The 13,358-nt window shown below is 36.2% G+C and overlaps 2 protein-coding genes across 2 annotated transcripts in view; one reads left to right on the forward strand and one right to left on the reverse strand.

Annotated features, from left to right (window-relative positions):
* The window catches only part of LOC144435575 (putative ATP-dependent RNA helicase DHX40), a 43,292-nt gene that overhangs the window by 26,769 nt on the left and 3,165 nt on the right, over positions 1-13,358 (reverse strand). The gene's annotated exons all lie outside the window — the stretch shown is intronic.
* Positions 10,631-12,642, forward strand: LOC144435892 (uncharacterized). The gene is made up of 3 exons (XM_078124532.1): positions 10,631-11,690; positions 12,101-12,157; positions 12,575-12,642. Exons 1-2 carry the CDS (start codon positions 10,697-10,699, stop codon positions 12,121-12,123), a joined length of 1,017 nt encoding a protein of 338 aa, XP_077980658.1. The 5' UTR covers positions 10,631-10,696; the 3' UTR covers positions 12,124-12,157; positions 12,575-12,642.

Genomic DNA, 13,358 nt, shown 5'->3' on the forward strand with positions numbered 1-13,358 from the left:
AAGAAAATCTTATTTTTGGAAATATGGACCCTATCTTATCAATTATATGACTTCACTGATAAGATAGAAATGTGGGATTCAAACATTTGGCTTTAAGTCCTGGCCCACAAAATACACATGGAGTCTTCTGCATACACTGATATCAAAAGCAAAATATACTGCAGATACAATGAATATCAAGTTACAGAATTCTGTACTGTATCCTTATAACTGTAAGCATTGCTCTCCTATCATTTCTTGTCTAGCATCCTAAACAAAGGTGACAGGAATTAAACCCAACCATGTGGTGACTTTGAGGCACCAATAGTAAACAAATCTCTTGCCACTATCATCTACTTGAAAGAAGATTCCAAGGAGTGCTACTTAAGGTAAGTAGTAGAGTGTCTCTGCTAAGTAAAACATTTCTAAAGGCATTCTCAGGGAGTATTGGAAAAAAAATAACACCAAAGACCATCAGTTCACACAAAATAAGCATTTGTTTTATTATTTGCATGTGAATTTTATTCAGAGAGGATTTTCTGTGTCATTGTTCCTTTATCATTTCTTTTCCTAATAGAGAGGTAAGTAGTCTTGAGTTCTAAACTGGTACAGTATTACGTATTAAAAACTTCATTACTAATACCAGTCTAGTCAAGACGGTTACGAAAGGTGTTAAATTGTGGTGCTCTCCTGCAGTGAACGAAGCGCAAAGGGCACATGTCAGTAGTAATCCATTACAAACTGACAGGCTGTCTTCATCGCTTATTAATATTCATTTGATAGAAACGTTTTTGACCTTTCTAACGTTTCAAGGACTGCATTGATATGCAGATGTCCAACCAGGACTCCATCTCCAGACTGTTTAAACAAACATCACATGGGGACGCGACAACATCATCGTGTTTATATGAACACGGTTGATGGGAGCACAGATATATGTGTTTGAACAACCATCTGGCCTAGACTGGTATTAGTAATGAAGATTTTAATATGTAATACAGTACCAGTTTAGAACTCTAGACTAAGAGGTAAGCAGAACTTACAAGAACGAGGCCACGCCGACAATGTCATGATATTGTGCTTTTCCTTGATCACAAAATGTTTGTTTCTTATCAGCAAGCTGTTTTTGACAAGAAACAAACAAGTTTCATATATGAATATAATCTAGCATATTCTGAGCAAATAACTTCATTTGCAGTCAGATTTCAGTGAGAATTAATCCAAATGATACTTTAGCTGATTTGTAAAGAACTATCTTCAACACTGAAAAATTACATTTGAAATACCAACAGTACAGCAAAATATTGAAACATCGCACTTCCAACACTTCAGCTGATGTTGATGTTAATCAAGGTAGAGTTGCTTAATCACTTTTATCAAAACGAGAATGAGACACCACTGAGAAGCTGATATTGTTGGTCTCATTCTCATAAACTCTTCTTAATCTCTCTAATAGAAAAATATTACTCTGGTAATTGAGCCATTGGTGTGCTATGATAGACTAAAACTATTATCGCAACATGTTAATGCAACAGTGATAAGCTATTGAATGGACATTGGTTTAACTATAGTCTCTGTAGGGAGGCATCGCAGAGTTTTATTGACAGAGCTTCATGCACTTGCAGTGTCCTGTTTTGGGTGACTACCGATGCTCAACAGAGGAACCGCTATCATTCACTTGTGTAATCTACCATATTGAAGAACAATAGATTTAGTTTGCACCTAAAGGGAAGGCTCAGATTACCAGAGTCATAATATAAATTTGTAATGTGGCAATCAACTCAATAAATTGAGATACAGTTTTCCTTGTTTGGTACTTGATTGTATAGCAACAGAGGCAATCTTTTCTTCATTTGATACAGCTCTAATATATTAATGGTTTTGTGCTGTACCAATTGGTGTCTTGCGACAGTTTTCACTCAACACATGCATGAGTATACATTATTGATTTGTTTCTAATGTTCTTTGCTTCTTATTTTCTTAATATTTCATACTGATCTTTTCACTTTCTTTATCTTTTATACTGACTATTTGTTATTTTGAATATGCTGACTAGACAGATCTAGTAGAAAACCTTGCATACAAAATGTTATTCATATTGAGGAGCATACAGAATGATATACAAACCTTATAAATGAAAGATAGGGTTTCTGTGGAAACAGATCTAGAAACCCAATTTGCAGATACAAGATACATTTATTCTTCATACTGAGGAGAATATGTCAGTTCTACGAAGCCTTACAAATGCAAGGAGGGATTTATGGGGAAAATACAGGAACTAGAAACCCATACATACAGGACGTTATTTTAACTGAGAAAATACAGATCTAGAAATCATTGCAAATTTAAGATGTTATTCACAATGAAGAGAATATACAGTTTTTAGAAACCCTTATAAATGCAAGTCTAGTTGAAGATGTTAACTGTTATCAACATCAAGTTGAGTAGAATACACATCTAGAAACCCTTACAAATACAAGATGGGATTTCTGAGGAAAATACAGTTAAAGAAACCCTTGCATACAAGATGTTATTCACATTCAGGCGAATATACAGATCTAGGAACCCTTGAAAATGCTATATCATGTTATTCACATGGCCTGTATGCAGTTCTCACTCTGTAGGTTTATTTGATCAAGACTATAAAAATATATGAAGTTTAATATGATTAAATATATGAATATAACTGTACTATAACCAATAACGCACCTTCCTCTAGCATAATCACAGCAAATTGTGAGTGGGCAGTCAATAGATAAAGAAGAAGTTCGTTCAATAAATAGAACTATATATACCTTCAGCAGGAAATTACACATCTTGGAATAAGAAAATGAGAAAATGCCATGCTGAGAACGTACGTGCAATGGTCTTGTTAGTCAGATGAATTATTACATCATAATATCTATTAGTTTGTTGATACATGTTACTCTTCTGATAACTAATAGTATGAATTGAAGATAATAAACTATTTAGTACATTTGCCTTTAACCTATGTAGCGTTAATTCAGTGAGTGTTGTATGCGAATGTAAAATTGATAATGTCATTTCTGTGAGGTATCAACCTCATTAATTTAACGTAGAATGAGCCTCGACAATAATCTCTTTCAACTTTTGCTATTACTAATTTGTTTAGAAAACTTGAATACATCCTCAGTTAAAATTGGCTAAAATTGAAAATTGTATCAGACAACACAATCAATTTCAAATCAGTATGTAGTAGTTTTTTAGTGCCACACATTTATGGCGAAAATTCATCCATTTCTCAATTTGATGGCATTTTGTTAGAAAAATTTTGTATTTAGGGGTACAAAACAGATCCATTTTAAAAGTAAAATCAATTTTGTAGGATGAGAACTAAAACGAATTTAGTTTTTATCCTACATTGAACCATTGATCTTAGTATTGATTTTATCAATTGCAACCACCTATCTTATCAATCAAAGTTGTGACTTTTATGACTTACCTAGAGGGTGAATTCTTCCTCCATAAAACATGCCAATAAACTTATATAATTCTTGTGATAAACGCAATCACATGCTAAATACATGAAACAAGAAGTCATCACGACAGTGCCAGTACGGAACACTGCCTTATCATTAGCTACTTTTGTTGCTGATTATTCATAAAGATTCTGAGTAGGTTCATGGTTTACTAAGTAGATCATGGATATACACACGTAGTGTTGACACCTCTGATGATGCAGATCACTTCAATTTCTCAGTAATACCTTTGTGACATAAATTAGAATGGTCTCCATGGCTATTTCTCATTAGATATCTTTGATAATGTTGACTAATTGCCTGCAGTCACTGTTGTGGCTTGAATGTATCAATAAATAGTGAATGATATAGAGTAGAGTAAGAAGGAACACACTTTTAATAGAATTTCACTGTATGTGGTAAATCCTTCATACAAAACAGACTTCTTATGACTTCTACTTATTCATACCATGCCATTACCTTGGTTTCTCTCTTCTCATGCACCATTTAATTCACATCTTTTTGACAAGTCTATTCAATGTGATGACACATAAGAACTGTAACCTGGCATTTTACATCAGGCATTGTATTATAGTTTTGTAAACACAGAAAACCTTTCAACACAGAGTATAGATTTATACACACACACACACACACTCTCTCTCTCTCTCTCTCTCTCTCTCTCTCTCTCTCTCTCTCTCTCTCTCTCTCTCTCTCTCTCTCTCTCTCTCTCTCCCTCCCCCCCTCTCTCTCTCTCTCTCTCTCTCTCTCTCTCTCTCTCTCTCTCTCTCTCTCTCTCTCTCTCTCTCTCTCTCTCTCTCTCTCTCTCTCTCTCTCTCTCTCTCTCTCTAAGAGATAAATATTGCATTTATATCTAGAGAATTATATCCTAGAGAATTGATACAATCACTAGTTTCTGCTCAAAATTTAATGGATTAGAGTATTGTCCAGTTGATGGATGGTGCTAGGTAGTTATCTGCATTATGTCCACTTTTAACATCATTTTAATGTAGTTTTCTACTTGGTCATTCAACATCCATATTCATCTACCTATTTGATACAGCAGTTTCAATCCTTCCATTTATTGCACCTACCTTATCATCTTTTGCATCCACCCTTCTATCAATCAATCCATCAATCAACCCACCCACCATCCCATCCCATCCCATCCATCCAACCAACCCATGGCACTGACCCATCCTACTGAACCAAAGCTCTACTTCATCAATCCATTTATCCATCCATCCATCCATCCATCCATCCATCCATCCATCCATCCATCCATCCACTCAACCCACCCACCCACCCATCCATCCATCTTATTGAACCAAAACTCTACTCCATCCATCCATCTATCCATCCACCTACCCAACCCACCCATCCACCCAACCCATCAATCATTCATCCATCCATCCGTCTTATTGAATTGACGCTCTACTCCATTGATCCATCCATACCTTCTTTTACAAATAGTATTATTCATTAAAAACACTGAGTTCTTGCATAGAATATATTCCTCTTTACTAGTAAAGAGACATTCTGTAGCCCACAGCACTCACCACATTTGACAAGCTTCAGGTTTAAATTTGACCATTTCAATTCAATAATGACCTTTTCATCAACTGACATAAACACACTATTCCACAGAAAACAATATACACTCTTCTCAAGTACACACATGTAATGAAAACAAATCAATTATAACAAACAGCAAACTTTAACCTAGGGAAAGAAAGCTAACATGGCATGGAGGGAAATGGATAATTTGAACTTTGACCATCCCACTGAAATGTACGTCATGTTAGTACCATGGTTCTAGTATGTCTCAAGGGATCAAGTAAGCCTGGAGGAATGTACCCTATAATTACTGTATAATAATACTTAGCCTTGACAGAGGTAAGAATAAATTTCATCTTGTGTTACACTTAGTACTTAACCTTTCAGTTGAGTGAAATTCAAATGTTATGTAAGTATAATAACTTCATTAATCTAAGATATATAGCAAAATATGTTGCAAAGGTACATACCTCTCAGGAATAAGATTGTTCAAATTTTGAATAAAATACCATTTACTAACTGCTCAAGGACTAAACTACACTTACTATAGGGATGTCTATGTATACCTTTAAGCTTCTACTGGTAATGGGGGTGATTGAAGCCTTTTAATGAGTAAAACAATCACATTGTGTCACATTGTATATCGACTCACTACTTCAGACAAACATCAAATGTGAATATTACAACACCTTTAACTACATTTGTACCTTGCTATGAAAGAAGTAACATTCACATCAGAAAGATATATATGTTAACTGTACCTTCTAAGTAGTGTTGTTTCCATCACCATAAATTATCAGTATAAGTTAGAATGGAAAACAGACCCCCTTCTAGGATGTTCAGTGCCGCAATTGAATAAACAGCTTCAAGGCATGCTCCCCATCTTAAATGAAAGCAAACCTTGACCAGGCTGCTGTTAGGAAGCTTTGATGCATTGTTCTCATCACTATTTGTCAGCTTTTAAACTGTGAATCTACTGTGTGCATACATTATGATAGGCAGCAATTTCATCTAAACCATCCAAAGTGTACGTATGTCTGACTTATACAATCATACCTGGAGAGTTTACTCATACTATGCTGTAGAGCAAGTCACACGTAAACAGTTGTGCTCAGGAATGTGCTTTAGTGAACATTGTGAAGTTGTGATGCTGTGACCGATTCTTTTTCACACTCCAAGAAAAAGCAAAGGAAAACATGCGCACCTGCTGATTAGTTATTTGAAGGCAAAGAGTTTCTCCAGGAGTAGTACTGGAAAGGTAGCTTAAACCAAACCTCAACACTATTTTGAACTACAATCGTCACACTGATCAACATGGAAACAGTTATTAGGAATGACGTTTCCTCTGCAATGGTTACAGTCTACAGTCTGCTCACAACAAAGCCGATAAGTATAAACCATACTAATACTACTAATAGTTCCACTGAAGGCAATGAACAAGAATTTGATGACCTGTTGCCGATATATGTGAACATTACTGAATTAGTTATGGGAATCATTGGAACACTGGGAAATGCTCTTGTTATACTAGTTGTACTCAATGCTAGAAGGATGAAGACGCTGACCAATTACTTGATTCTGAACTTGGCTGTGGCTGATTTACTCACATCTGTGTTGTTAATTTTCAATCGTTACATGTTGCATAAGTTATCACCAGCAGTGCCCTCAGGAGTGGCAGGGCAACTCTACTGTCGGCTTTACTACAGTAGCCAATTTTTCTGGGCAACGATTAAGGCATCCACATTTAATCTAATGCTTGTCACCTTTGAAAGATACTTTGCATTGGTTCATTCATTATCCTACAGCGATTGCTTCACTAAGTGTAAAGTGTCTGTAATGGTTGCCATCTCCTGGATTTCTGCCTTCATACTGGAACTAACTTTTGCAGTCTTTCATCGGTCCAAAAATGGTCGGTGTGAATTATTCGTATGGCCTATACCACTCCTAGGTATGTTCTTAGGACTCTTAAATTTCATCATCACTTACTTCATGCCTGTAATCTTTATGTCATGGGCATACTACAAAATCATTCTGAGTCTCAAAGTGAAAGCTAGGAATGCCAATGGAGCACGTAGAAGTCCCAACGAGCAAGCCCGAGCTCAAGCGAGACGCCGAGTTATCAAGATGCTGTTTCTGGTAATGATGGCCTATGTAGTATGCTGGACACCGAACAAACTGTTGTTTCTTGGACACAATTTTGGTGCTCCGATAGAGTACAATTCTGATTATTATAATGTACTTGTCTTATTGGCTTTTGCTAATTCTATTTTGAATCCATTCATATATGTATTCAAGTATAGGCAGTTTAGACAAAGCTTTCTTGGCATGTTTTGTGCCTGTAAGTCAGTATGGAGACAGAACACTAGTCAGAATGATATTAATGAGATTCCTATGGCGTCTATGTCTTTATCACTACTTGCCCAGGCAAACAACAGAATACTGCAAAATTTACAGTAATTTTTGCATTTCCCCAAAAATTTGTTCATAAAAGAGTTCACCAAGATTTGAGGAAAATTTCTTATATAAAAGCTTATTTAACACCATGATTGATTTAGGTCTAGCCATAGTTTTGATGAAAATAGACAGATTTCATTGAATCTTAATATAATCACGTATATAGTATGACTGCTAAGCACCAAATTATGTACAAGAGGCAAGTTTTCAAAGATATTCCACATCAAATTCACATTTTTTGTGTGGTCTAGCCAGAGTTTTGATGAAAAAGGACAGATTTCATTGAATATTGATTTAAACCACAAACTACTGAGCGCCAGAATAATACAGAGGCAGGTGGTCGAAGACATTACACTTCTGTATCATTACTAATAACATTCTGGTCATAAGTATACTATAGTTAGTTCTAACGATGCGATTCACTTCAACACTAGCATTATGTAAAACAGATTACATCTGAAGAGTCTATCCAGAGGAAATTTCAATCCATGACTGACAGGTTATCAGCAGTTACAACTTTTGTTGTTGTTGCTATTACTGTGTTCATTTTCTTAAGTGTTTTTGTATCGGTTAGAGCAGATGTTAGTGGATTGAAACGCTATGACTACATTAGAGAACTGAAGTCTGTTATCATGTATTCACTAAGTGGCGCAATGTGAAACTTGAAACTTTAATGAAAATGTTTTCCTGCCTGCTCTTCACTTGTAAATTGCAACAATTATCCAATTTTCAAAACCTGGAAAAAAAACTACAAGTATACTCAACCATGTGACACTCTTGCTTCACAGAGAGGTTTTAGTTATGAAGTAGGCATGAAAAAAGGGAAGCAAAATGAGGAATAGCAAGAGTATTTGATTACAAAAAAACCCCAGCATTTTTTCTAACATGAATATTGTCCTTTAATTAAGATGATTTAAGTGACTTTCTGTAATTTTTATGATAATGGATACTATTGATATCTTAGAAATTTGCTTACAATTGAGTTCATGAGATGAGACAATTTTGTTATTTATAGGTTGCCATGCCAACAAGGGATTAATTATCATATTAATGTCTCTATTATCCAGACTTTTTACAATGTGTAGTTTTGTTAGTTTTATAAATATTATGGGGTAGTGGTTACAGTGGCTGGCTTGAAATCTGCAATTTGCTGATTTGAGTCCTGTCCCTGCTGTTTGTTTTTAAATAGATTTGAACCATGATTGTGCTCCAGTCAACCCAGCTGTATAAGTAGGGATCGGGTAGGATAATGCTTTAACCTATATGTACTTAGAGAGGCTGTAGCAGAATGTATACTTCCAAGAGAGTTGAGGAAGTATAAAGGGCCAGTGCAAATGCAGGTAATTAATTGAAAAACACTTGGGAAAGCATTATACAAAAGTTAACATAATTATTAGTTAGTCATAATTATTTTGCGTTCCTTTGAAAAAAAATATTGTAGAATAGAGAAATTTTATATTTCCATATTGGATTTTGGAAGGAATAGTACATTTTTTTATGTAAGTATACATATAATCCCATGAAAAAATACCAAATTTGTTTGAATTATTGAAATTATTTATGATGTTATTTTGAATTGATTGTGAACATTCTTTTTTAGGGTGTAATTAATTAAATAATGTATAGTTACTAGAAACCAAGTCATAAAGGGTTATATCAAAAAAATTATTTGTTTTATCCTGATTGATTCAAAAGAATTTTGTTTTCAAGAAAGTTGATAATGATAATTTCTTGTGTATATATATATATTTGTGTTTGAAATTGTAATAAATGAGTTATAGATTAATTAAAGAGGAAACAGTCAACAACTTGTGACAATGAAAGTTCATGGACTCTGGGTTCATACTTAATAATGAAAATTTCTGATCACAGTCAAAAAATTTCTTGGAAGTGAATCCCAATTTTTTGCTGACATCTCATCAGCATCGTAAGGGGAGTACTACAATGGGCTGCTGTCATGTGTCTCAGAAGAGAGACGTGAAATGAGTATGAGAGAGACAGCTTGGATGGGTTTCCTTTGTGAATACATATGGCTTGGGGATTCGTTTCCAAGAAATTTTTTGACTCTGTGAGTAGAAATTTTCATTATTAAGTCAACAACTTAATGTTTTTTCAAGTTTTACTTTATTACCTATTACATGTAGTATTAGATATACATTAGCTGCAACTAGGGCATTTTTTTTATCAAGTTAAGTAACCAAGCTATATTCACTAAACATTGGTCACCATAAAAATCCCCCCCCCCCCCCCCCCCGAAGTACAAGAAAAACAAAAGCAAAGATAACATCAACACAGAGGGTGCTATCAATCACATGCTTTGCAGAATCCGTCTTGGTAAACAAAGAGGAGCATGGCACATACTGGATGTACATATGTACTTGATATACACACAATCTTTTAAGCATTGCATACATTGAAGTAATGTGGACTGAATATCCCAGTCGGTATTGTCACTGTCTGCCTAAAATTATCTGTTCACAGTACCACAATATTAAACATATAGCTGAAATAGTGTAGTTGCATTTCGGTGTTCTGTGCAAGTCAACAAAGCAAGATTTATTTTGAGTGTCCTCAATAAACACACCTCCATAACCTGCTGCTTTGTACTGACCTGTGTAACTTCTAAATTTGCAGATTTAAAAAAGGCTGGATTGTCATTTGATCAATAAATATTATCTCGATGACCTTTTAAATGACCTATATGGTAACACATGTACTTGAGTAGTACTGCTAATGTTGTCCTCACTTCAACAACACCATGTGGTAAGAAAACTCAATGGTCTATTTACATCACAACACTTTATATAATTTCATGTATCAGGCTACGCATCACCATCGAGTCTTCACAATCAGTTTATGAGTTATATAGTCAAGATCACACACTGTTTTTTTTTAATTGATTTGGTTCTGTGAATGCAATACCCTATCCCTAAACCAGATATTTTAAAATCGTGCACTAATGACTGAGATCTAGCTATGCACATCAGAGATAGTGTTACAGTTGGAAGCAAAAACCTGGTGCAAACACACACCCAGTAACTCCATCGTCATTAGTGACATGTGTGGCAAACAAATTTCTGGTGAGCTATTTATAGCCTCCATTTCAGTGCATTACTGGGTCTGGCTATTGTTCAACCATACATACATGTAGTTCCTAGACATAGAGAGACTGTGAGTCACACACCATTCCTCTGTGATAACAAGTGTACTCGACAACAGTCAAAGTTATGGCAATGTCAAGTATAGCATTACTTGTGGTGCTGGTCATCCCGGTAACAGGACAGCCTACCATCAACAGATACAAGCAACATCCTACATGTAGTAGTGATTGTGTTTCAGCTTTGCACACCTTGTCAGAGAGAGTGGCTCAACAAGAAGCACAACGACAACAACCACCAAATCTTGGTGTCACTCTGCAGAATTTGACAGAGAAGGTGGCACAGCTCGAAGCACAGCAATCACCAAATTTTGGTGTTGCTCTGCAGAATTTGACAGAGAAGGTGGCACAGCTCGAAGCACAGCAATCACCTAATTTTGGTGTTGCTCTGCAGAATTTGACTGAGAAGGTGGTACAGATAGAAGCATGGCAACCACCAAATCTTGGTGTCACTCTGCAGAATTTGACAGAGAAGTTGGCCCAGCTTGAAGCACAGCAATCACCAAATTTTGGCGTTGCTCTGGAGAATTTGACAGAGAAAGTGGCACAGATAGAAGCACGGCAACCACCAAATCTTGGTGTCACTCTGCAGAATTTGACAGAGAAGTTGGCCCAGCTTGAAGCACAGCAATCACCAAATTTTGGCGTTGCTCTGGAGAATTTGACAGAGAAAGTGGCACAGATAGAAGCACGGCAACCACCAAATTTTGGCATTGCTCTGGAGAATTTGACAGAGGAAGTGGCACAGATAGAAGCACAGCAACCACCAAATCTTGGTGTCACTCTGCAGAATTTGACAGAGAAGGTGGCACAGATAGAAGCACAGCAACCTCCAAATCTTGGTGTCACTCTGCAGAATTTAACAGAGAAAGTGGCACAGATAGAAGCACAGCAACTACTGAATCATGATGTCGCACTACAGAACTTGACAGAGAAGATGGCAGGGCTGGAAGTACAGCTTCAGTCTAATCTTGAAGTTACCCAAAGATTGTTGGAAAAAATAGCCCAACTGGACAACCATCAACATTCAAGTCCATCACCAAGTCCAAGTACATCTCCAACAGGTAGGATGTTTGTGGTGTAGCAATATTGGATCTTATTTTCACTGACTTATGTCATACTTTCATATATATGGGTTTGTCTGTCTGTCTGTCAGTCTGTCTGTCTGTCTGTCTGTCTGTTTGCATGTGTGGTATCTGAGTATGGGTGTGTTGTGCGTGTATACATGCATGTATGTGTGTGGCTGTGTCATAAAATTTAAAAATGGCTGATTTAACTCGTGAAATGTTACATCTGGTACAGACTGATTTATGGTAGGTTCATAAGGCTATCGACTAGCAGTTGAAATTATTCATAACTACTATGCTGTGTCTCATATGATTTATCACTGCATACATTTTCCATCTATTCTACTGACTGCATACAAGATAATCATTGTTTTGTTTTGTTTGAGAACTTATATGTATTCTTCTAGGTAATGCCCCAAATGATGTTTAACTGGGAATGTTTCATGTCATTGTACATCACTAAGGTAGGCCATACAGAGCACTTGAATTCACCACCTAAAGTAAGAAATGCACAGAAAGATTTGTCTGTAAGGTGTGCCATGATGGGCGCCCTCACACATCAGTCAATTGAACCCTTTCACAGATAGAGCAGGCTGGTGAGGGCAGAGTGACACAACATACATGTATCTTACTAGTCTGTATAGGTAAGCTGTGATGGGGTGCCCTCACACATCGGCCAACCCCTACCTACCTGTGAGAGGAGGCCAGTGAGGGCGAAACGTCACGACGTATCTTACAGTCCAGTATCTTACAGTTTTAGTAGGATTATACAACATGTAATAAAAGTGAAGACATTTATCAAGATAGTTAATGATTATCATCATTTTCAAGTTGTGCATAATCAATTTCACATATTGATTTCAAATATCATATCATTCTAGAATCACCAGGTTCTGCAGAGCACCAACCTAATGTTGCATTTTCAGTTGCCAAGACAACATCCATGGGACCTTATTTTGATGACAAAGTTATTATCTATGATGAAGTATATTCCAACATTGGTAATGGTTATAACACATCTACTGGTAAATTTACATGCCCTATCAGTGGTATGTATGGCTTCATGATTTCTGCACTGCGAAGTACTGACAATACTAGCTTATTTGTATGTATGATGAAGAATACTACCAAGTTACCCTGTGTATATGCAAACAGCTCAGGTGGTAGGGGATACGGTGCTGCATCTAACAGTGTGATCATAGATGTACAACAAGGGGAAGAAGTCTGGGCAAATCTTCAGGGTGGCCGTGTTGTGTATAGCGATGACAATAAATTCACAACATTTGCTGGATACCTATTGTTTTCAAGTGAACAATGAACAAAAGACAGTTCTGAACACAAGATAAATTTTCTACCTAATACTAACACAAGTACACTTGGATGTCACCTTTGGCTCCTTGCAGACAGACAATGATCTCGTCTGTAATGTTTTCACTTCCAAATTAGTACAGACATCAACTGATGATCATTACTGTTACCTTTTGTCATACCTTTCTGTTTACTCAATGTCTAAACTTTCCTGCAAATTATACTAGACAATATGATCTTTACACATTTATCAACTCAGCGAGGCTTTTTAATACCAGCAAACATTAGTATTTAGAAAAATGTCTTATAGGTTTAAGTTTTGCCAATACCATTCAATAGAGATTCATATCAGTGTTG

This window comes from Glandiceps talaboti, chromosome 5 (genome assembly GCF_964340395.1).
Source record: "Glandiceps talaboti chromosome 5, keGlaTala1.1, whole genome shotgun sequence".
Taxonomy (NCBI): domain Eukaryota; kingdom Metazoa; phylum Hemichordata; class Enteropneusta; family Spengelidae; genus Glandiceps; species Glandiceps talaboti.